The sequence below is a fragment of the Calidris pugnax genome, unplaced genomic scaffold, assembly GCF_001431845.1.
Source record: "Calidris pugnax isolate Ruff unplaced genomic scaffold, ASM143184v1 scaffold28, whole genome shotgun sequence".
Lineage (NCBI taxonomy): Eukaryota > Metazoa > Chordata > Aves > Charadriiformes > Scolopacidae > Calidris > Calidris pugnax.
The window spans coordinates 11,667,640-11,692,151 of record NW_015090842.1 but is presented as its reverse complement, the minus strand read 5'-3'; the positions used below and the strand labels follow the sequence as shown (position 1 = coordinate 11,692,151).

The 24,512-nt window shown below is 37.4% G+C and overlaps 1 protein-coding gene across 1 annotated transcript in view; it reads right to left on the bottom strand.

Moving 5' to 3' along the window:
• Positions 1 to 24,512, bottom strand: part of LOC106888132 (neural-cadherin-like) — a 75,687-nt gene that overhangs the window by 916 nt on the left and 50,259 nt on the right. Inside the window, exons 20-35 of the mRNA XM_014942160.1 lie at positions 23,548 to 23,831; positions 21,421 to 23,035; positions 19,571 to 19,664; positions 18,166 to 18,350; positions 17,723 to 17,952; positions 14,512 to 14,789; positions 13,423 to 13,637; positions 12,280 to 12,407; positions 11,543 to 11,670; positions 9,675 to 9,798; positions 8,935 to 9,115; positions 7,895 to 8,061; positions 6,854 to 7,118; positions 4,786 to 4,966; positions 3,555 to 3,799; positions 821 to 975 (exon numbers count right to left, since the gene is read on the bottom strand). Of these exons, the coding sequence (XP_014797646.1) occupies positions 821 to 975; positions 3,555 to 3,799; positions 4,786 to 4,966; positions 6,854 to 7,118; positions 7,895 to 8,061; positions 8,935 to 9,115; positions 9,675 to 9,798; positions 11,543 to 11,670; positions 12,280 to 12,407; positions 13,423 to 13,637; positions 14,512 to 14,789; positions 17,723 to 17,952; positions 18,166 to 18,350; positions 19,571 to 19,664; positions 21,421 to 23,035; positions 23,548 to 23,831 (4,475 nt within the window). The remainder of the gene's footprint in view (positions 1 to 820; positions 976 to 3,554; positions 3,800 to 4,785; positions 4,967 to 6,853; positions 7,119 to 7,894; positions 8,062 to 8,934; positions 9,116 to 9,674; positions 9,799 to 11,542; positions 11,671 to 12,279; positions 12,408 to 13,422; positions 13,638 to 14,511; positions 14,790 to 17,722; positions 17,953 to 18,165; positions 18,351 to 19,570; positions 19,665 to 21,420; positions 23,036 to 23,547; positions 23,832 to 24,512) is intronic.

The following is a 24,512-nucleotide window of genomic DNA, read 5'->3' as shown; positions in this document are numbered from 1 at the left end:
CCTCTGCAGAGTCACACCACCTTTTGAATCCATGAAATAAACAAGTCTCAAAGGCAGCAGTGAAGTTCCTTACCTTTTTTTAAACATAGCAAATGTCTGTAGATCAGCAAATAATGTATTTAAATTACTTACCCGTAATATCTGCAGTATTCTTTCAAAGTTCTGGATTAAACTGACATGTAGAAATCCTTCAAACAGGTAGCAGCAGTGTTAATGTTACCTGGTCTGGGTCTAATCTGGTCTACTGTAAGTACAAACACGGTTTGTGTTCACTAGTGCATTTCCTTCCAAAACAGAAAAACCCAGAAAGGTTCTTCCGCAACCACCATGTGGTTTAGGGCTCTGGAAGCACAAATGTAGTACCTTGGTTCTTAACAAGTCCAGTCTGAATAACTGCTGTTATCAACAGTCTCCAAAAAGAGACTGTCTGTAATGAACAGTTCACACCAGGCTCTTCCAAGCCCTCAGTGCTACAGCAGTAATTACCCCTGAGAACCTCAGCGGCTCTTGAGCCATGAAACCAAAACCATCAGCTGTTAGTTCTTTACTGCTAGACTCACTCTACAAGCATTTTTAAGTATGCACGTAGAATCCCTTGCTTTCAGATAAATTAGAAATTGATAGGCACTTATCTCTGCTTAAGAAACATGCACCCTTGTGTACATAACCTTGCAAAGAATTCATTTACCAATTGCAGTAACGAATCAGCAGAAAAAAGGCTAAGGTCCTCAGTTACAAAGGAAAAGCATAGAAAAAATTGTCATTAGCACAGTGAGCCACCAATCCCCTCTTAATCGTAACATAAGACAATGATCCTTACCTGGTCTTGTTCCCCACCTCCTTCTTCATTGTAGTTGAGGATATTTTCTCTGATGTCCTCCAAATCCTCATGATGCGCAGATACGTGGTAAACTCCTCCGTTCAGGCTTTTGTCACTCTTCCAGCGAGCCCACAAGAATACAGCACTGAACAGAGCTGTGTAAACACACAGGAGCAAAACACAACATCATTCACAAACAAATAAATACGTCCATAGAGCAGTGCTGTAGGGTGGCTGGGGCAGCAGCCGCTCTCTATTACTGCAGCACTGGTTTGCAGTCAGAGCCAGAAAAGGCTGTAGTTTTGCATTTCTCAGCAAATGTTTGATTTTAGCACCCTTCAATGTAGCTACAAGTGAACATCAGAGACAGAAGAAAAGGCCTTTAAAGAGCATTTTAAAATACCCATTAAAGTACAACTTTGAAGTTGTTAAAGAACTGAATGACTCAAGTGGTATTCAGAGACCTGCTTACTGTACTGAGTTAAACTTTGTAAAAGAAAATGTACACAAAGGGGTAGCACTTAACAGTGGTGACAATAACAGAATTACACAGAAATGAAGCACAAGACAACGTGACAAAAAAGGAAATTACTTTTATGTATTTTACTAGAAAAGATCAGGCACATTTTGCCTTAGCATCCATGAACTTAAACATTTTTCTTAAATGTTTAGGTGCATTTTACACACTGACAGTTGTAAAGCTTCAATATCAGATACTGAACATTATGTAAATCGAAATTTGTGTACCACTGTGTTACCAACTCTATAAAAATTGATAAAATCTCATAGTAATGGATACCATAAACTAACACCGTAGTGAATCAAAGAGAGCAGAATCTCATACAGAATACCTACACGGCAGAGCGCAGCTCTATGCAGCAGGATCTAGATGACCACTGGGCTGAAACTTGTGTAGGTGGGGTCTATACCGTGCTCTGGAATGTGTAGCTATAGACCCTTCAATGAATCAATGCATTTGAAATGTGTATTTGCCTCTTCCTCCCCCTGTCCCCCAAATTTACAGCAACAAGTCACACAGATTTTCACACATAGTAACATCTTGGCAAAGTAATTTTTTAGCTGAGCTGATGTTGAGATACTCAAGAAGTCTTTTAGATGTTCTACATCTCTCCTATTCTTTGACTGCTAAAAAAAAGCCAATGCTTAAAATGAATATAGCCCATGCCCCAAGAGTGTAAACCAGAAGTACCCCCCACTGAAGACAGTATCTTTTCCATGTAGATACCAGCAGTGTAAGCTCCTGCCTGATTGTCATTAAACAGTGCTGGCATTAAAAGCAATCTATGAAATTTATTGTTTCTTTGAGTTAGGGTAGTTGCAATCCCCAAAGTATCACAGCGTCTTTAACTGAGCAAAATGAGCTGAAGTCTCCTCCTGGCAGGGAGGGGTGGGAAGGTGAAGCCACCCTGGTATTGATTTACTTGCAGAATGGTTCCATATTTGAATTTAGAAGACATAATCAGATGTCAGAAAAGCAGCTTCTCTAATCTACTGGAAACTTAATTAATGCAATTCTAATTATAAATTTGTAATAAGTGCGTTACCCCTTTCTGGAAGCTGTGCAAGAGAAAGGGCATCTGAAATCCTGAGAAGAAGGAATTTTATTAAAAATTCTCCTAACAAAAGTTAGAGCTGTGTGGTAATAGCATTGTTAACCACAGCTACTAAAATTTTCACAGCAATGCACACCACTTGGTTAAAACCAACTGTTTCTAACTCATAATTTAGACCCAAAAGATTAGTAGGATTAGTAGGTAAAAGATATTGTTGTTTTTACAGCCAAGTTCAGTCAAGCACAGGCAGCAACACCAAGTTGGCTCACAATGAACCTAACCTGACACAGAACACTCCCCCCTCCTTTACATAATGATCTCTGATCAACGTCCACTAACTGGGATTCCAGAAGCTGTGAAACCAGTCAGCTTCCCACATTATTTGCTGTTCCTATTTGCATGGCAAACATAATATCTAGCACAGTTGGGGAAAATAATGGTATTTCAGGTAGCTACAGATGGATGCAAAATAGTCCACAATACATTTTCACACTCTTCATACAACTTCTGAATGAAACTTAACACTGCAAGCCACGAGAAAAATCCTATGTCCTTACTCAGGCAAACTTTCATGAAATCTGAACAAACAAGGAGGATTCAAAGACCTGATCCTTCCTTGCTAGTGAGATCAATTCTTTGTCTTCTCTCTTCTTTTTGAGACCCAGTGCCTAAACCTGAAAATGGTTGAGGAAGCCAGAAGCAGCTGTTCAGAGCCGTGACCCAGCTGGTAAGATACAAGAGACTACTCCTATCTGACCAAGTCTATTCCTATCAGACAGTGTATAGACTGAATAATCTGTTTCACGCTCAGTAGTATTTTAAACAATGTTTATCTGACAGCAATTTCCACTCTTGCTGTTCAATTGACTGTACTTCCAGTGATGCATCTGAACAGTTCCTTAGCAATGAAGTAAAAATGTGCAGAAAATAAAGCTGCAAAGACTTTCCATCGCTCACAAATGTTGATTCACTCAACAGTATGTGCACAGGGTGATGATGTTACTGATGGAGCTGAGACCATGGCAAAAAAATGAAGGCAGAGTCAAGTCTCCATTAGGAAACTGAGTTTTTCAACAGGAGGATGAGATGAAGAACTATTCAGGACAAGATGGATAAATGAGTTCACCAAAGGTAATACAAGATGTAGTTGCCATAACTACCTAACAGCGCCAAAAAGCAAACGCAGATGGCAAACATGGAACTAAAGCTCAGGCCTGTCTCCTTGTGAAAGATCGCCAGTGTGATTTCACAGTTACGTCCAGTATAGCCATCAGGGCAGTGGCATTGGAAGTTGGTTGGTGACTGCGAGATGCAGGTACCATAGTTACAGGGCCTTTTAGCACACGCAGTGTGGACACACCGTCTACCGGTGGCATTCTCCATGATCATGTGTCCCGGAGGGCAACTGAAAAGACGAAGGCAAAATGAAACCATTAAGCTTTGAGAAAAGTAGGCACAAAAGACAGCATTTAAGACTTTAAACCAGTCCCTGATGACACTCTATATATAGTTTCTGAAGTAGCTACTAGTAATAGATTACTTAGAATCATTACAGGACTGTAGTCTTTTCTAAAGCAGTCATACAACAACAAGCTCCACAACTTTAAACTCTTACATCTGAGGCTTTCAGAACTCGTGTAGTTCTACCAATGTCTGCAAGATTACCCATGTGAAAAATAGCTGGATTAGGGTCTGCAGTTCTGCCTAGGCAGGACAAGCTATACCATGTTTTTTGTGTTTCCAACACAGTGAATTTCCAGAAAAAAAATACATCTCTAGAGAACTCTGTTTGTGTGGACAGTGGCAGTCAGTAATGTTTAAAGTGTATATTTTCATAGCACAATGAACTTGAATTAGTGTTGTCCTAACCTCAGCCCCAGCCACACACAAGAACTCTGAGCTTAATGATGCGTTGCTTCTAATGGAACTTGAGTGGCCTGTAAGGGAACAGAGGTCACAGCTTAAGACAGTGCAAGAACTCAGACACTAAGGAAAGAAAGCACATTGCACAGCACAAGCTTCACAAGACAGCTAGATGTGCTAGTGTTCCACTCCATTCCAGCTACGTTACTCTCTTTTCCTGGTTTTCAGGGGTTACAAACATTCTGGATTTGCTACTATTCTTTAAATATTTTCAATTAAGACAGGCAGCCAAAATTGTTCCAGAATCAATGCAGACAGGATCATTTACATCAGCTAAGGGTAGTATCTAAAAGGACAGTATTGTCTGAGTAACCTGATGCCTATGCAGGCATTCAGCTTAGTGTTTCACTGTGGTTCAGCTGATTTGATGAGATTGCTAGCAGCAGCCATCAAGCTGCACAGTTCTTCAGCATCTACCCTTTCCCACCTGAATCTGGAAGGGTTTGTGTTTTTATTTCCACCAATTACCTGCATTCATGCATCATCCACAAATCAATACAAATAAATTCCTGGTTACAAGGATTATTCCTACAAGCCTCTGAAGAACAGCCTTCTTTGACGCCTTGGGCACTTAGTACTGACACCAGCTCCTTCACGTGAGTATCCAGAGGGATCCTGTAGTTATTAAATCTGACATCCTTCATACATCCTGAGGCAAGGCACAAAGAGACTGTTTTAAACGCCATTCAACAAGAATGATTTGAAGCAGCTTTACGTTTAACAAAGGACCCATCGCCATTCAACAAGAATGATTTGAAGCAGCTGTAAGATTTGGCACTTTATGTTTAACAAAGGACCCAAGCTACCAAAGTTTATATCTAGGACTGAATTTACCTAAACTTCAATAGCATTGTTCTTCATTTTTTGACTGAACGTGTTAAAAGTTTTCATCAAGATTCCCCAGTGTTTTGCACAAGAGCCAAGTGCTGCTGCAGGCCAGTGGAATATGTACCCCTTCACTGTGTTTTCAATAGAAAAGTCCAAGTACTGTGGAAATTCTGTTATATTCTTTTCATCAAGATTCCCCAGTGTTTTGCACAAGAACCAAGTACTGCTGCAGGCCGCTATCTGCTTGTGTTCAAGACAGTATGTACCCCTTCACTGTGTTTTCAATGGAAAAATCCAAGTACTGTGGAAAATCTGTTATATTCTTCGATGTGTACCAGAATAAATTGTGTTTGGTTGATTTTTAATTGTAGTTTACAAATTAACTTTATAGAAGAGCAAACCACAAATAATGGTGAGACTGCCTTGGGGCACTAATCGAAATTTTGTACTGAAGATGTGTGGCATTAATTTCATATGCATAAGATGCCTCAGCATAAAAGCATATACATTGTTGATGAATTTAGTACATTTTGTAACTTCAAAGCCCTTAAAGTTTCAGCTGCTTAACAGTAACAACAGTTGTCCTAATTAAAATGATCTTCACGTAACCATTTGACTTCTTTAATCTATTTACTTAAAAACAAATACTCTCATAAAAAATTCTTCAAAATACCATCCCTAGTTCTCAGGTAAACTTTAGTTATTGAAATACTTCTAGTGAAACAATAGAAAACAATCATTTTCTAAATAATTTGTGATACACTTATGTTGTAAGTTGTTATTCTATTTAATGCATATACTTTTTAAACGTTTTCTCCTTACACTTTTGTGTTACTCACTGAAATACTTTTATCTGGTGAAAACATTACCACCTTGTTTAAAACAGATTTATCAGAATCTAGTTAAAAAGCATGGGAGAGGAGATAGGCAGATACCAGGTGCATTTAACCAAGTAATGGTGTGTGTCTTCCTTGTCCATATAAAAGATGTACTGCGTAACTGCACATTACTTATACTGTGATTTTAGGTGAAGGGTGAGCTGCCAACTGAGGACAGAGTAAAAAGCTGTTATGGATATCTTAACCTTATGTTTCTCTGTATTTCTCGTTTGTGTAACTATTCAATTTCCATCTACTCAGTCACTAAAAATTTAAATTGTTAGTTCTAACTAATAAACCATTTCAAATTGTAGTTAATGCTTCAACTGCATGACTGTAAAATCCAATAATACAAGGTAGTGCATAAAGGTAACAAACCAGAGCTTTTTGTGCACTATGGAAATATTTCTTTCAGCAGAGGGAGAGTGGTATTTGGCAGGGAAGGAGAGCTGCCGAATGGACTGGATAGAACCATCCAATGAACCAGTTCTGTGTATCTAATGCAATGAGCCATCCACAGTCCACCTGGGAGAAGCTTGTGGATCTCCAGTTAACAAATGCTCTACATACAGTTGTGTGAAGGGGTTACCATCTTCGTTCCAAGTCCAGTCACTAACAGTACTTGCACATAATTCCCTGCTGTACCTTTTTTCCAAGTCAGAACACTTTACTTGTCCCTTTTGCAAAGTGTTGTGCAAGAAATTTGTTTCTCTATATAAACAAGAGTTCTATATAAACAAGAAAGCTGCTCTCCATATGCCCATGTAGTATCAATAAACCTTCACTTTTACACGTCCATATTTTGAACAGTGAGATCAAAAATTCCTTACCTTGAAAACTCTTGTTTTGATTGAATGGGTAGGTGTTTCCAAGGACCAAGCTGCTGGGGTCAATCACAATCTCTTTGTAGATTCCTGCTGCTTTCAGAATTTCTCTCTTCCCACCTCCTTCATAAAGGCGAAGAGTAAATTCATTTTCATTTCTCTCCAGTGTGATATGATGCCATTCACCATTATCAATGTGGTAGGAAGGAAGGCTTACAGAATAGTCTCCATCACCCAGATTATATGAGACCACTAAGAATCCCTGAACAACCTTGTGGATAGTTAACAAAGTAGTAAGAAAAAGAAGAAAAGTCATCACCTGACATTTCGTATTGACCTGCAACTGTCATATTACTTGAACCAAGACTTGTATGTAATTATCAGTCTTAAAACACTTGTTTAAATTTAGGGTATGCTTACACTGCACATACAGTATAATACAAAGATACTTCAGGTGCTACTGAGCTAGACAACTTAAACACTGGTAGTGGTGTACTCACAGTAGTACGTAATTCACTCGAAGTAATTTTACCCTGCTTCTCTCCTGGACAAATATATGGGCTTCTTCAAATGGTTGAGAATCTGGTGTATAACTTCTACACTGACAGCTCAAACCAATTTAGCTGAAGAGGTGACCCATTCAGTGGTATGTATAAAATGAATAGGTTGCCATTTTGAGAGTGACATCATTAGAACAGGCACCTTTCTTGGCAGGGTCTGAACCATCCAGAATCAGCCAGTCGTGACCACAGCTGAATAGTACACCAGGGTAGACACAATGCTCATCCTCTTCTGTATAGCAAACTATCCTGCACTGTGACTGGCAATAAATTCCTTTGCAATCTAATGGGATACCATGGTTATGAATCAGTATCTTAACTAAAGGATCAGATCTATAAGTTTTTATCAGATGAATTCCAAAGTTTTTGTGCTTAGCACAAGGTTTTCAATTCTGCTTCCATCTCTTAAGCTAAGGTTTCTCTGGGCTAACAATTTACTGCCATTGATTTACCCTTATGCTATTACTATCTGGAATGCCTTGCTCACCTGTAGGGTGATGTGTTCATCCTTATTTCGAGAAGACATGCTCGTGATGACACTGTCAGGCTGCCGTGTCCTAATCATGGCTTCAAACAGTGTCCTACGGGTAGGCACACTGACTGGAAGCTGGTAGCGAATGTGACTTCCTGGCCCAAATGTATATTCTTTGGCAACTAAAAAGACAGGATAAAGACCTTTAAACCATTCTGCAGGGAGAGGGAAGTATTATTGTTTCCATTATTTTCATAATAAGAGTTGAAAAGAAAAAAAAAAAATTGTAACGCAAAGCATGCTTCCATGAGACATAACTTGTCTAACTCTTTATCTATTTCTGTAACTTCCCCAGGCACTCTCCCACTTTATCTTCCTCTGTAAAGAGGTGACTCCCTCCTGACTTGATTCTGCTAATGCTTCTCCTTGCAATGCTCACACAGGATGACAGCAGGAAAGCAGAAGCTCTGACGAAGGCAAAAGAAGAGACTGCAGACAAAGTATGAAGTTCCATAACCAATTTTCACCTGCTATTTTACAGTTGTCTTTTTGCTGCAAACTTTGGCTCCACAGAGGCTAAAGATCCTACTATACCAAAAGCACAGATCCTTAAGGCACTGGAGTCTTTTTCAGACACCAACAGAGCAGTAATTTCTAAGTCTAGCTGTGTAGTTCTAATTCTGCACAGTAAATGTTACTTGGCACACTCACATTTAATTTTTAGGTTGTTAGATATTTCTGAAAATGTACACAGATGCAAATTCAAAAGATTTTTATGAGAACAAATCATTTTGTTCACAATTCCTTTGTCATGCAGCCTCCATTGCACAAACAGCCTCAGGACTGAAGAAATTATCTGATACTGAGAAAGTAATTTCTCAAAGGGAATTAGAAAAGAAATCGCTAAAAATTACAGGCAACTACATTGAAAAGTGGTTTTACACAACGTAAACATCAGAAACAACCTCAACAATCACCACTTGCAAACATCTCAAGTATGCTGTATTGTAAAATTTACCAGTCTATCAATAATGTAACAGAAAAACAGACTTCACCTTTATCACATCGATAGCCATAGTAACCCGGCAAACAATGGCAAGCAAATGAGCCCCAGTCTCCAAGACACCTCCCATGAATTCCACAGGAAGAAGACCCCATGGTCTCACAGCTCCCATCCGTCAGTGTGCAGCCAGGGAGGCTGTTCAGGGACTCTGCAGGAGACTGAAGGTCATATACCTCCAAGAGAAAATTGTATGACACTGAAATATTTTTTAAGAAATACATATACTTAATTTTTAAACAGAACTAGCTATACCACATAACAGTCTGTTCTTCATCGGCATTGCTTAAGACACTGTTTGCTTTTTGACATTGAGGTTTCAACTTATTTTATCAAGACCATGGTTTGCCTTTGAATAAACTTAACTGACTATAAAAGCAAAAAACCCTTAATATTTTCTAACAAAGCAGACAGCTGCCATAAATATGCCATTATACAATTGCCATTCGGAAGTTCCTTGAATGTGCAAAGATGCTTAAAAGACAGCTGCATGAAGTAAGGGATAAACAAAGGCACAGCTTCTGTCTCACAGATAGATCTGTTTGCAATTGAAAAATAACCTTTCAATGTAGCTACTCTAGCTATAACAGGAAAACCCAGCATTTTCTTGTATTTTACACCGACGCATATGGGCATTGAATAAATTAATGAAAGCAAAAGTTTCAGGTATATCTGCCAAAAATTTAATAAAGAGACTTACTCCTTTGCTAGAGCAAAATGTTAGGTTTCTCTTACCTGAGTATCCAAGATGAAATTGCGCAAACAACCAGAAAAGTGTTTATGTAGCAATTGCGGGTAGGAATACGGTAATGATTCTTTTACACCACCCAGCTGTAGAACATGGTTCACATTTAAATACCTTTAAAAATTACAATAATAATAAAAATAGATGTGAATTTACACTCAAACATAGATATTATATAAGGTAGATAAATAAACATCTATGTTGTATTTGCAAATAATCAAGGCTTTATAAAATAACAAAAGAATGCAACCATTTTATCTACTTCTTCCTCTGAAATACAGGCAGTTGGGGAGCGGAGGCCGGTCCTTTAAAATATAGAGTAATTTATTTTTTTAAACATGACACAGCTCAAGTATCTTTATTAATACAAAGGTTTCCCTAAAATATAACTTGAATATTCCTCACTGTAACTTAAAGCCCTGTACAGAAGAGACTGCCTAAATCCTCTTCGTGCTTTGTGTTATTTTAAATACACTTAGACTTATCATATCTCTCCTCAGTTTTCCCTTCTCTTTCAGTTAAATGACCTCAATTCCTTCATTGTTGGTAATTCTTATTCTCAAGGCAAGCTGATTACAGTCATTGCTGTTCTCTGGACTTTAACCAGTTGGTACGCACCTATCCTGTGTGTGTGTGTGTGCACTGTGGTGCACAAACTGGACCCAAGACTCCAGCTGAGGCCCAACAGTGCTAACCAGAGTGGAAGAATTCCACTCCATATCTTGGAGATCTACACATGTTGAGGTATCACTGTGTAGTGTTTGCCGTTTTCACGTGAATGCAGCATTGCTGACTCACCGTTCCACTCCTATCCCTATCTTTTACTGATATGTAGCAGTTGTTCCCTCCTCTCTATCTGTAAGGCTGCTTATTTCTGCAGTACTTGGATCTCCGTTGTAATGGAAAAATACAGTATATTTTCAAGTCCTATTTTCAGTTTGCTGAGATAATTTTTAATTCCAAACCGTGACCTCCAACGTACTGGTCATTTCTCCCAGCTTGGTGTCACCAGCCAGGGCAATAAGCATCAGTCCAGAGGATTGAATTGTACTGAATCCAAAGCCTTGCAGAATGGAGTTGAACACATCCTTCTCCTTTTAATGTAATAATTGCTTTTTGAATAAGATTTTCCAACTTTTTCAGTTTTAACTGAGACTAAGAGCTGACCCAACAGTGCAAGCAATTTACTGGAAATTTTTGCTGGAAAACACACACAGGTGGATCATATGTCTCATTACGAGACACTGCAGCCAAAATCAGGCACACCCACACCAGCCTACCTTAAACAGCAGTTTATACAAATACACCAGGCTGTGAAGTAAACAGCTGAGGTGTGGGTACACCTGCTCTATCTGTACTTCTAACTCTGCTATGAAGGCAGTAACCTTGGATCCAACAAAGACCCTGACATATTAGTCTGCCTTAATGCATTCACCAAAGGTTGTCAGTAGGAACCCTCAGATTTACAATAATCAGACAGTAAGACTTGTTGAGGAACTGGAGTTACTGCCATTAAAAAGTCAACTGGCCTAATTTCATTAGGTTTTCAAGAACAGGCTTACAGTGACTTGATAAATAGTGTGACAGAAATTTTGTGTGTAAGGGATGGTACACAGTACCCACAAAAGCTCCAGTAACAGCAAGAGTGTTCTGGGGTTGTATTGCAACTCTACTTGGAGGAAGACTCTAGTCTTAAAATTTGTTTAGTGCTTTAAGGTCCAGACTTAGCACTGAAGGTCCTAGAGAAAAGCAAATACTTTTCTGCTCCTAGTCATTAATAACTTTGCTTCAGATTTAGAGGTAAAATGTTCAAAGGCCTTAGAATAAACTGTCTTCCAGTGAATCTCCAGAAATGTACCTTGATCTTTGTGGAACAGACCCAATGACTTCACAATTTGTACGATCCTCAGTGGACAGCCATTTGCCTACTCCTTCTATCTCTGAAACAACAGCTGCACTGCAATGATCCAAAGTGAATCGAACATCCTACACCAAAACATAGGATTACTGAATTAAGAATTTCTGTAAAATTCAGTAAGTAAGTTATATCAAGTTTTCATATTTTTCTGTTTGCATACTATAAAGCAAAAAGGATTGGGTTTTTTCCCACTCTGTTTTCCATCTTGCAATAAACAGTAAAGCCAAAATGGAACCATTTAACAAAGAAGACACTTAACTAAGCATTTAATTCATGCTTCTGAGTAGTTTAACCACTTTCATAAAAACTGTAACTGCATTTGCAAATAAAGAATTATTTACTTTTTGTCCATAGGTAACTGATTTCAGTGTCCAAATGTGTACACTGAATGTGCAAATTACAACTAAGCCTTTATGCACATTCCACATGTGTTGCAGAGCTTAAAAAATAGGAAAAAGATTCCCCTGGTCCTGGAATATGGATTACAACACAGGTGGATTTGCAACTGACAATATTGTCTTCCCAAAATTCATATTACTCATCAAATCTACAAACCCAGTTAAAACAACATGTATCATTACCCAGTCTGATTTTTCTACCCTCGTGTTTCTGCACAGGCAAATGCTATTGGAAATACAAGTATCTTGACACGGAAAAAATAAAATCAAATAACTGACCTGACCATTGGTTCTGACTTCTAGTCGATGCCATTTTTTGTCTGCTACATTCAGGTGACTTGGAAACTGCAGCATCACAAAACCTGAGCCATGGCTCATCTTCAGCACAGGAACACCATCGGAGAGTTCTAATAAAACATGAAAAAGATTCATCGATGAGAATATTTCCTATTTGGATATATTAGAAGTTAGTGAATGTACTGATTTAATGGTTATTGCTGATCACATAAAGTGGGGTTCATGACAGAAATATTAGAATTATGCTTTATGACTTCTATTATGCAGAAATACTCATTCAATATAGTGTTACACTTTAGATTGTGCCACTTCTTTGTCAAAACACTGGAACTAATTCCTGATAAGCAATCTGCAATTGTATAATGCTCAAAAATAATTAACACATGCAGGTTTTACTCCCTCCCATCTTCTACTCAAATTTACAAGTAACTGCAAAACAAAACAAAAAAGAAGTTAATGATTAACAATATCCAACAACATAACCATTCAATTAATTAGGAAAATATGAAATACCAACCATACCGAGCATCTTGTATATTAATTCACAAAAAATAAGCAATAGTAGCCTTTTAAATGTGTGTCTACATAAAGTAATTAGTTCTACTTGTGTATAAATTTTCCTACAGTGGCACACTGTGGCTGGATTCGTCCATCACAACATTGCCTGTTTACAAAAAAGTGCAAAAATGCCCCAAGACTGAAAGCAGCTTAAGTGGATTTCTTTTCTCACCAAACTAGATAAGAATGACATGCAACTAAGACTGCATTGATCATGTAATACCTATCTTCAAAGTACCTAAATTCCTTTATAGCACTACTGTTTCCCTAGGAGGATTATTTTTTTTATATATATAGATAGATATATAAATATAGCAATTTGTCTATTTTGCTTTCCCCTTAATTTCTGCAACTCTGTGATGGACCAAAAGCCATAGGTGAAGGCTACAAAAATAGACATCAAAGAAAGGCTTAATAGGAAATGCTTCCAAATATTTCAAACAATAAAATAAATTAATTATCTCATAAGATGGAAAAACAGAATTCATATTCGAACTACTACACTGTTCATAGGCAACCCACTCCTCAAAGACATTTAATTTTTTCCACACGGTTTTGCAGAAATACCTATTGCAATGAAGTTTTCTGTACTCCCAGCTTCTGGATTTGATAAAGGACCACTATATAGTAAAAGTCCATCTGGAACCACGGTAATAAACTCTAGAGAGAGTGAGCTTTCAAAACAAGGTCTGATGGGACGAAACCATGCATAACCATTTCCATGGAAACTGTGCTTAGTCTGCTGGCAGTCTGGTCCATGAAATGAAGCGGGACAAAGACATCTGAAAGAGCACAAACACACAAAAACCAGTCAAAATTCCCCAGTGTTCAACTTCTTTTGGTATTACATGCAACAAATGTAGCATTTACATCATAGTAAAAAAAACAGCAGTGAAACAATAAAAATTTTAGCAAAGTCTCAGAGATGCTTGCATCTATTAAAATACTTTAAGACTACAAAGTATATTTATCCACTATACTATCCCCATCAAAAAGAAGTATTTTTGAGGCCATGGTTTTGAGAACAATTACTTATTTCACTAAATAAGTAACACAAAACACTAAATATCAGTTGGTCAATTTATTGCAGAGAAAACTCAGGGAGGTTAATTCCCAGCCAGAATAAAGTGGTATAATTTCACTAAAGGAATACTGGTGCATGCCAGGTGATGCTATAATACAGCAAGTTTCCTATCTAATGTTTTCTAAAGTCCTTATGACCCATTATTTAAACTACATCTCGCTCCCCCTACATCCCTGCTGCTACCACTGATACTCACTTTTATTATTACTCTTCTGGAAAAGAAGCAAAAAAGAAAAACAGAGCACACTTCCCATTCCTTCATAGTGAATTAAGCACTCTTAAAAAAGTGACACATGTTAATTATACCATTGTTTTTCCCCCGGGTTTTTCTTTCTTACTCACACACTATTTCCACTGCCTTCAGGACTACAGCACAATTATTGGGCCATTAGTAAAGACCCCGTTGTCATTAGGTTTACAGTCCAGTGCACTCCTGGGGGTTTTTGTTTCTCCTTCAGTCAGAAGTACGTTTATGACTTTTTTTTTTTAGACTTGTATCTTGTAAGATCCACTCGACACTTTAAAAATAGATGAAAAAAAAGTAAGAGCATCTGCAAGACAAGTTTCCTCACCTGTAACCATTCAAAGTGTCAATACACATCCCACCATTGAGACAGGGGCTTTGAGGGTAGGAGGAACAAGACTGATGAACTCGATCCCGAGCTGAACACGTGCAGACCACGTTGATGGTGGTTGTTATTGAGACAAAGGACACGCTTCCAGTATCCATCACTGTTGGGCTGTCACTCACTGCAAGGTAGTTTGTACAACCGTTGCCCTCACTACAATTTGCACTTCTACATTCATCTACATCGATCTGTGAAATGTTCAGCTGTAACGCTGACTGGATCTAAGAGAAAATAGAGTTTAGCACATCACCAGTGTCTTCCTAATGAATACTTTTACTTCTTAATTTCTGAAAAATCTAAGCCATCATAGACTTAATGGAATGCTTTAATTTCCTGCATATTAATTAGTAACATCCCTGATTATGCAGGCAAGAAAAATGATTTGATAAATACAGGAATATTTTAAAAAAATTAATAGTAGCAGTATTTCCTGAAAACTTAATCATTGATGCAATTGATTGTCAAAGTGTTGTATCTGTACCAGCCTACTAACATTATTTCTGAGGACCAAAGCCCCGAGAGCAGTGATATTCCACCTTCTGAGCTGTGTCATCTGTGCCACACTTCTCTGCACCCTGACAACAGCCATGTTTTAGCTTAAGCCAGGATAAAAATTCTTCCTTGAGAGTTTTACGTGGATATTATATCTTACATTCTCTCACACAGTACAGACACAGGAAAATTCAGGGCTGAGCTGCATTCAATCATAATGTCCACAGACAGTGGCCTGACAGGACCACTTTATAGTAATTAGGATTCAGCCTACTGATTCGTGCCCCATAAACTTAAGTTTAATGTCAAACTGTCTGAGACAAAATGCAGTCAATTCAGCATACTGGATACTATATTCTATTCAGCATTAATATTTGCTAGTTCATTGTTTTTATCATTAACTGGGGTTGCACTTGAAAGCCCGAATACCCAAATAGAGAGAAGAGCCTCACTAAATATACATATATTTATTTTTTTTTGTCTTGTAATGCAGTAATAGTTTCTCCACAGTTTGCAACTTCTAATCCAAACAGACCAAAGAAGAGGTAGCAGAAAGCACAAAGGGAAATGAGCTGTTCACAAGCCTGAGGAGAATAACAAGCTGCCATTATTCCAGACATTTTGTACTTCAGCCAGTGTTTTTCAAATGATAAACGTGTAACAACAAATGATAAAATGTATAACAAATATTTTTAAAATAAGCTTTGAAAAGACTAAAACAAATACATAAATACTAAAGCATTGTTTTGGTTTTTTTTTTACTTGGGTAGTCATCTCAATTCAGCACTGCAAGAACTTTGACCTTTATAATCAATCGACAGTATATCCTCAAATATCACAACATGTATTGAAAACCATGTCCCCAAAGGCATAAAATATACTTTATAATGACATGATGCATCCTATGAATGCAGTTTCATGTCTGCTGCTCATATCTATCACCATTAGTGGAAAGTCTATAATGCACATTTAGACAGCTATGTAATACTGTTATAGAAAAACATAGCGTATATAAACAACCTTGGCCCCTTTACAGTATTAGAATGGATTACTTTTCTAGTAAATAAAAATAGTTGTTGTAAAGCTATAACCCAAGGAGGTAGTGCAAACATATTATTTATTTAGCAATCCCATGAATTCCAGTGCTAATTACTTATTTTTTATATTTATAGTTAAACATATGTATAAAAACTACTGGATAAATTCTCCAACTATGATTGGTTTTCTGAAAACTATTGGTGATTACTCACTAGAGCTATTCATTAAATATTGAAAGTTGATACATAATTAATACAAACATATTTTTGCATTAAAATATGTGAAGCAATCCCCTTGTTACCACTTTGATGAATTCACCTGCCATATATTATGGCACAGAATATTTGAAATCTATGCAATTTTCTATATTATTGTTGCAGTAATTCAATAATAATATGTAAAAGAAGCAGTCATTATGCTTCATGAACACTATCTGTCTCTGGTATTTCCTACTTGGTCACCCTGAAGAGTCTCACAATCCACACAACTACTTAAGATACAGTAGCATGTAGGCAGGTGGTAAATTAAGATATTCCTGTTTGGTTCCCAGAATCAGACAGACCCTACTGCATTCACACAAACAGGAAGTGTTGCTTTCTTTTCAGCAAAAAGTCTTCCAGAAGATGTACCATGTATTAACCTCAAATATGCCCGCATAGCCACAAATGAATATGTCAGGAAGTGTTGCCTTGTCCGCAGCAAGTTAAAAGCTGCGCAGTAGCATCTTGCCTTTGTGCAAGGCAGCAGCTTTAGTGTATGTTCACCAGTATCTGCAGGATTTCAGCAAAGCCAAAATCTGGAGGACTACAGAAAATAAAAGTGGGGCCAAGGCAGACTGTGCTTGGGTAACTGAGTTAGAAGGCATGCGGGATCTAATAAGAGAGTGGGACAGTGAGGGAACACCAGAAAGGGGAAGAAAATATCTTACATTCAAAACTATTTTCCCCTTATAATAGTAAAAAAAAAAGAGTTGGGAGAGGGTGTCGCTTGTATTTGTATTTAACTTGCCAAAGCACAACTTTAAGCTCAAAATTGGTTGTCTCTATCTCACTGGTCTGCTGTAACTGTTCTAACCAGAATGATTTTTTTCTATGGACTGTCATGTCTTTGTACAGTAGAATTTCCATCTGGGGGGAATTAAGCCTCTTACTATAAGTGTCTAACCACAAGCTGATGATTGGGGTATTCCCATCAGCATCTGCAACATCCAAAAAGCTGTAATTTTCAAGATATTCTCTGTACTACAGTATCACTTTGGCTTCTAGGGATTCTTCTGATTTCATCTAGTGAAAAGTCTGATAGATTACACAGTGAAACACCAACTGGAGAAAACATAGGGAATGGTACCACAATGGGAATGGAGGACCATCTTTCTGCGACTAAAAGGTGGTTATATTTATTGAACCAGAAGTTACTACAACCATATAATTGTATGTATGGGACTAACAAGAAGGGAGAAAGCTTGTATCAAGCACTTGCTGGACAAGCATTTTTGTCCTGAGTGAAGTAAATAACCCTTATCTGTAGATCTAGCATATCCTTCCACTGAGGTTTGGGATATATACCTTGCAAACTCACTATGTGGGTGAATTATGTAGAAGCATGATAACCCCAGAGAGTATACCTCATTTTTAAATGCTGCCATCTCAGCATGCAGTTTCTCAGGTCTGTAATATGCCGAGCCATCATGGACTGCAAATCTTACATCTGTCTGTTTTCCATCAATGTTCATGACACTGAAGACAATGATATCACTGAGCTTAGCAGATAACATTTTTGCTAGTAATTCCTTGAACTTGTCATGTCTTGTGTTGCCGTGTTCATCTCTCCTTATGAACTCCTCTGCGGTGACATCTGATTTTGGAATTCAAAAATAGATAAGCATGAAATACCAGGAGACCACAGGTTAATTTCTCAATTTTTTTCTTATTTAACAATATGGAAACATACCAGAAAGTGCCCTACAATGATAAGTAAATCAAGTATTGATATAACACCACCTACATCACATGATCATCCAGTTTTAGAAGCAGCTGATCTAAACTCTCACCAGCAAATAAAACTAACCTGAAAGACGCACAGTGCCTGAGTTTTGTATGGCTTCATTTTCCAGCTCTTTGACATGGATTTGTACTGTAGATATAACATCAGGACAAACTCCATCAGAAACTCTAACTTTTAAGTTGTATATTCCTTGAGGAGTGTTATCCACCATCATTAAAGAACCGGTCCTCTGGTTTAACCTGAAGGACCTAGACATAAACCTTCAATTAGGAAACCTTAATAAATCAAAATTGAGAACTTAATTTATTCATTAACATAATTCAGAAAATGTAATTTATTTATTAACATAATTCAGAAGGCCTTAAATTTTACTACAAAGGTTATATATCAAAACTTATGGGAATTAGCAAACAACCCCAGAAAAGCACCAGAAACACATTAATTCAGAAATTACAATCTGCAGACTTTATAAAAACATATTTTTGCCACTCCCAAATCCCCAGACTTTCCTAATCCTGAATAAAAGCAGTGTGTAGTTGAACCATGAGATTTGACATAGTAATTGTGGGCAGGTCTATAAGATAAGTAACAGAAAGTGACACAACCACACAAAGTTGTTCCAGATGCTCATTTATCCATCTGGAACAGGATAAAATCTGTATGAAATCTCTGATATCATCTTCATTTGCCACCTCAAAGGGACAGTAATTGGTAATTATGGAAATATTCCATGCCCACTATTATGGAACAGTAACCTCTGAATATGGAAACAGGCCCAGGGGCTGCTGACATACAAAGCCAGTCTTTAATTTTGGGCTACATAAAGCTTTTAAACTCTTATTCATAAAGGAGACAAAAATTCACATCTATTTTCACATCTATTTTCTGTATTTCAAACAGCATACAATTATGCTATATGCCATCTCACTTTATGATAAGAACAAATAATGTATAAGCAGGAATTAAGGATCCAATTCAACATTTCAGTTGACAGAAAAAACTCCACTAATCTAAGAGTTGTGGTTTTGTATGCAATTGTAAATCCAACCATCAGTGGAGATCACCAAATTCCCTTCCACTTTTGATGAAACAATTCCATTCTGCCCATTTAAATTTGGGATTTTTATTCCATCAACTTTAACATTTGAGAGCAAGTATTAAAAACTCTGCCTATTTCATAATTAGATCTTACAGAATGCACATTTTAAAATAAATTAATGATGACATCTGACTAAAAAACAACATCATGGCATGGTCCTGCATTCCCTTGGAAAAAATATTTCATGCATTAATTTCCTAATACCTAGTTACCAAAATAAAAACGAAAAAGAGCATTCAGAAAGTACACTCCTTAATACACTCAATAACCTTGGCTTTATGCACATCCTGAACATAGAGAAATACATGGTGAGTAAAATAATTACAGAGGTATAAATATTACTCATTTTGACACAAATACAATCCTCACTTGAGCAGTTTTCCTTCAGAGAGAAATGTTTTATTGTCCCAGTCATCTTGATCTGGCGCAAACACCTCCCCGAGCACTGTTGTTGGCCATTTTCCTGTTGAGATAGATTATAATAAATCTGCATTTAATTTTTGCTTTTCAGTGCACTTTATATTCTGCCACATTCATTACTGCATTTATTATTTTCAGATTCCTGCTCAATTTGGTGATGGTTATGATCCAAGATTCTTAAAATAATGCATAGCCTGTCATATGATTTCTGCCAGTTCTGGAAAGGTAAATACACTGCGGATGTCATACAAATGAAGAAAAGTTGAAAACAACACAAAACAACAGAATCATACACGAATACAAATATCTATAAAATTTTCAGTCAAAAAAAATAATCACCACATCAGGAGTTAATCCCCAAATGTTTCATTTCTTCTCTACTATTTCAAAAGGCACACCAGGGGAATCCAGCAAAAGAGGGAGAGCACCTTGTGGGGTGCAGCCAAGAGAGAGGGACATGACTGAGGAAAGGAAATGGGCAAGAAGCCACCAAGCTGTGCCAGTTTTTGGCCCTTTTCTCAGGACCCTGTGAGCTGTCACAGAAGTGGGACATCCAAGCAGCTGTTTTAAAATAGCAAAAGGAGCAGCTCTATGCTAAGGAGAGCTTTGAATTCCATAGCCAAGATCCAGCAACAATGGAAATCTTTAAGGTTCAAATCTTGAGCCAATCCACCCTAGAAACTTTATTCTCTCATTTCTATAGTAGGATCGGGTCACATCTTCTAATTTAGGCGTACTGAATTTAGCAAAAATATCTCATTGCAAAAATACCTTCTGTAGATTAATCTTCTGTATTATTTATCAGTATTCTGCTATTGCAATGATAGCTGAGATATAGCCAAGTCTATCTGGAATGAAATATTTGGGGAAAGGCATAATAAGTCATGCTTAATACAGACCACCAGAACTAGCTTAAGGTCAAATTTTACAGGTGATTTCAGGAAAATAGTAATTCACAGTAATAGAAATTCAAGACAAATTTTAGAAAATATTATGAAACTGTTCATCCTCTGCTAAACCACTCTGATGAGAAAACATAAAGTATTCACTTAATGGATGCATTTGCTCTGCTCTCTCCCACTACAGTGTTGCACTTTGTAGTACTGTGGCTGCTATCACAGAGCAGCCCTCCTGCTAGTATTCCTTGACCTAGGTACCGTGCACCACTCCAACACATCCAGAACAGCATCTTTTCTTCTTTTTTCCAGTTCAAAGACTACATGTTCTAGGAAGCAGCCACTTATTGCACCCCAAATTGCACTTTTCCTAAAAAAGCACTGACCCAACTCTCTCTCATATGCTTCCTTGCTAGCAGAAAACCTCCCTCCTCAAGACTTCTGTCCTGCTCAGCCACCTGTCAGAGTAGAGGTGGGACTGATCTACAATTTCTGGGTACGGCTCATCTATGAACCTCTGTTTGTCTAAATTGCTTCTGCCGTTCTCATCTCCAGATCTCTCAGCATCAGACTTTCCCAATTATGTGCACACACACAATAAAATTTTCCTCTGTGTAGATGAAACTAGTAAATGGAAAATAAATTTTATTGGTTTATAAAAATACTGCTTTTTCTACAAGTGCAACAGTTTCTTAGCAGATGATCTTTTTCATACTATGGTCTGAGCTGTGCAAATATACTTTACTCATTCTACTTAATACAGTAGTATACAGAATTGGAGTTTCAGTTTCAAAATATGTAAACTATTTTTTAAAAAAAGGAAATTAAGAACCGCAAGAGACAAATTATGTGTAAAACTGTGCTATATTCATGAATCCGATATAATATCCAGATAGCACTTACCTTTGTAACTGTACACATAGACTTCCTTATGGCCAGATTCATGGCAGTTGTCATTTTCATCACCAATTGTTATAGTTAGGGTGTTTGTAGAGCTCATAGCTGGGATCCCACTATCTGTTATAACTATTGGCAGATGAAAGACCTTCTGCTTTTCTCTGTCAAAGGACCTCAAAGCAGTTATGGTCGCTGTATTATTTCTGTTATCAGTAAGAGAAAAATCCAAAGAATTCTGATAATCTGGTGGCAATGAAAATGCAAAGGGTGGCCCATTTTCCTCACTGTCTGGATCAAATGCATGAAGCAGTTTTGATGTATGGTTCATATACACTATTTCAGGCCTCAATATATTTTCCCAAACTACAGGCATGTATGGTGCCTCAAACCTTGGTCCATTGTCATTAACATCAAGCAAGTTAATCAAAACTGTTACACTTCCAGTGCGAGCTGGTGTCCCTTGATCTGAAGCTTGTACAATTAAACTGTATTTTTGAATGACTTCATGATCCAGTGTATTTGCCACAATCACATGACCACGTTGGTCAACCACAAACTGCCTCATAGGATCCGAATCTGACTTTATAGAATACATAATGTTCCCATTCAAACCAGAATCCTTGTCTGTAGCTCTCACAGTGGTTACTGTAGTACCTACAGGCAGGTTTTCAAAGAAAGGGCTTGTTTGAATAAACTGAGAAAGAAAAACTGGGCTGTGGTCATTAGAGTCTTCAACTTCAATCAGGCACACTGCACTACTAGAAAAATCAAGATCTTCCACTGTAATAGTAAGATTAAACTGCTTTTCATGTGCATTCTCAAAATCCAATTTTTTTTTCAGTCGAATAGTGGCACATTGCCGTTCTTTGTCATTCTCAATATAAAACTTCTGATCTGGGTCGCCCCCGATGATACTGAATATTAAGTCAGCGTTTTCCCCAACATCTGCATCTGTAGCACACACTTGCACAACTTCTGAGTCGATGGCACTGTTTTCAGGAATTGTTGCCTGCCACATCTCTTTTGTGAATTTAGGTACGTGATCATTGACGTCTGCAATCCAGATAGTGGCAGTGCCAGTTCCTGTTAGCCCTCCCCCATCTCTTGCTTCAACAGTAAGAAAATAATTTTCATTCCTTTCTCTGTCTAGCATTCCCCCTGCCACATGGATTGTACCAGTATTGGGATTGATATTAAACATGTCAGTACCAAATTCAGTTTTTACATTCTCTGTTATCCTGTAAGTCAGGACAGCATTAAGACCTACATTTGGATCATCACGATCAACTGCACCCATTTCCATGACTAACGTGTCTGCAGGAGAATTTTCAAAGACATTTCCGTTGCAATCATTAGGCATGCACGGGAACATGGGTGCATTGTCATTTATGTCCCACACATTAATAATTACGTCAGCAAATCCTGTAAGTCCTTCTCCACCTTCATCAGTAGCCAATACAACAAATCTCCATAGTGCTCTCTCTTCCCGATCCAACATCTTGTGTGAGTAAATGCTGCCCGTGTTCTCATCTATTGTGAAAATATCAGCTGCACCATGCCCATGCAGTGAGTATCTCAAATCTCCTTCATCCACATTACTATCAGGATCGTTTGCCATAACCTACAAAAGTTTTGAAAACAAAGACATAGAAATTATAAAATATGCAATGATTGCATTATATCCTATATGCTGCTACAGCCTAAAGGACTCCAAGGAAAAGTACATGACATGCTATTAATATGTGCATGCCAGATGAATGGCAAATGAGAGATAGCTGAGGGACAATTCAGAGTAGATAAATACACTTTGTGCTACAATAACAATGTAGATATTGTAACACTCAAATAATTTTTTTCATATTTTTAGAGATATTCTATTATGCAATTCTGATAGCTACTTTAAAATGTTAGTAATTTGCTTTTTAGGATCACAAATGATCTATCCTCCTTATACCCTTGTAATTACTTTTCCATAAAAGTCCATTTCTCTTCTTCCACTGACAAGAAAACTCAGTAAAACTAAAACTAAATTTCATTAATGTATCTGTGCTGGATTACTATTAACATAATTGTACCAAAGTAATCTGTGCTCTTTCATTGATATATTATAATCTCTGAAACTGCACACACTACCTGAAGTACAAAGACTGGTAACCCATCCAGTTCCTCAATTATACTTCCATAGTATTCATTGATAGAGAAAACCGGAGTCTCATCATTTTTATTCATGACGTTGATGATGACAACTGCATAATCTTCCCATTTCCCATCAGAGGCCAACAAGTGAATCTGATACATTTTTGTTTCTTCATAATCCAGTGGTTGGGCAATAAAAATGGCTCCTGTTTCTGGTTCTACATCAAATACTCCTCCTGTGTTTCCAGCTGTGATCTGATACCGTAATTTAGCATTTGTTCCTGTCAATTACCAACAGTGTCAGAAAACACACATTTCTTGAAGTAGATTAAAACATGGGACATTAAGATGAAGTACAAATCTTACAATAACTGATTTTTTATGTAGTTTTGTGGTCTTTTAGAACATGCAGCTATGTCAGATTACTTATCACCTTTCTCAGTTCTGCTATGTCCAATTGTCATTTGTGTCTAATTATAAAATGTGTCTTTGCGATGAAGTATTAATTCTGCTTTTACTTACGATCCCTCAAATTCACTGAAGGATCCAAATGACTGGCCGAGGCTATGGGACCAAAAAGACAAATTCTTATTGGCTAACATCCAGCATCTAAGAATGAGTTATCATAAAGTACTTCGTACCATAGAACCATTCTGCACTCACATTCATTTATGCATAGGCTTTACCAACAGGATGATTATGTATCAAACCAGAGGAGACAGCCCTAACAGAACTTTTGAAAATTTCAGATGCAGTACCAATTTGCTGATGGGTTTAGATCAAGCAAAGATCTTTAACCTTTCTGCAAGCTCTATCTTCACATTACCATTCTTATCTTCTTCCCTTCTTTCATAGCTACATCTTTGATCATTTACTTTATATAAGAGGAATGAAGTGCCATATATCTATTATATCAGGTCCCCTGATCCAACACTACAGAGTAGCCTAAGTAATAAGTTAAA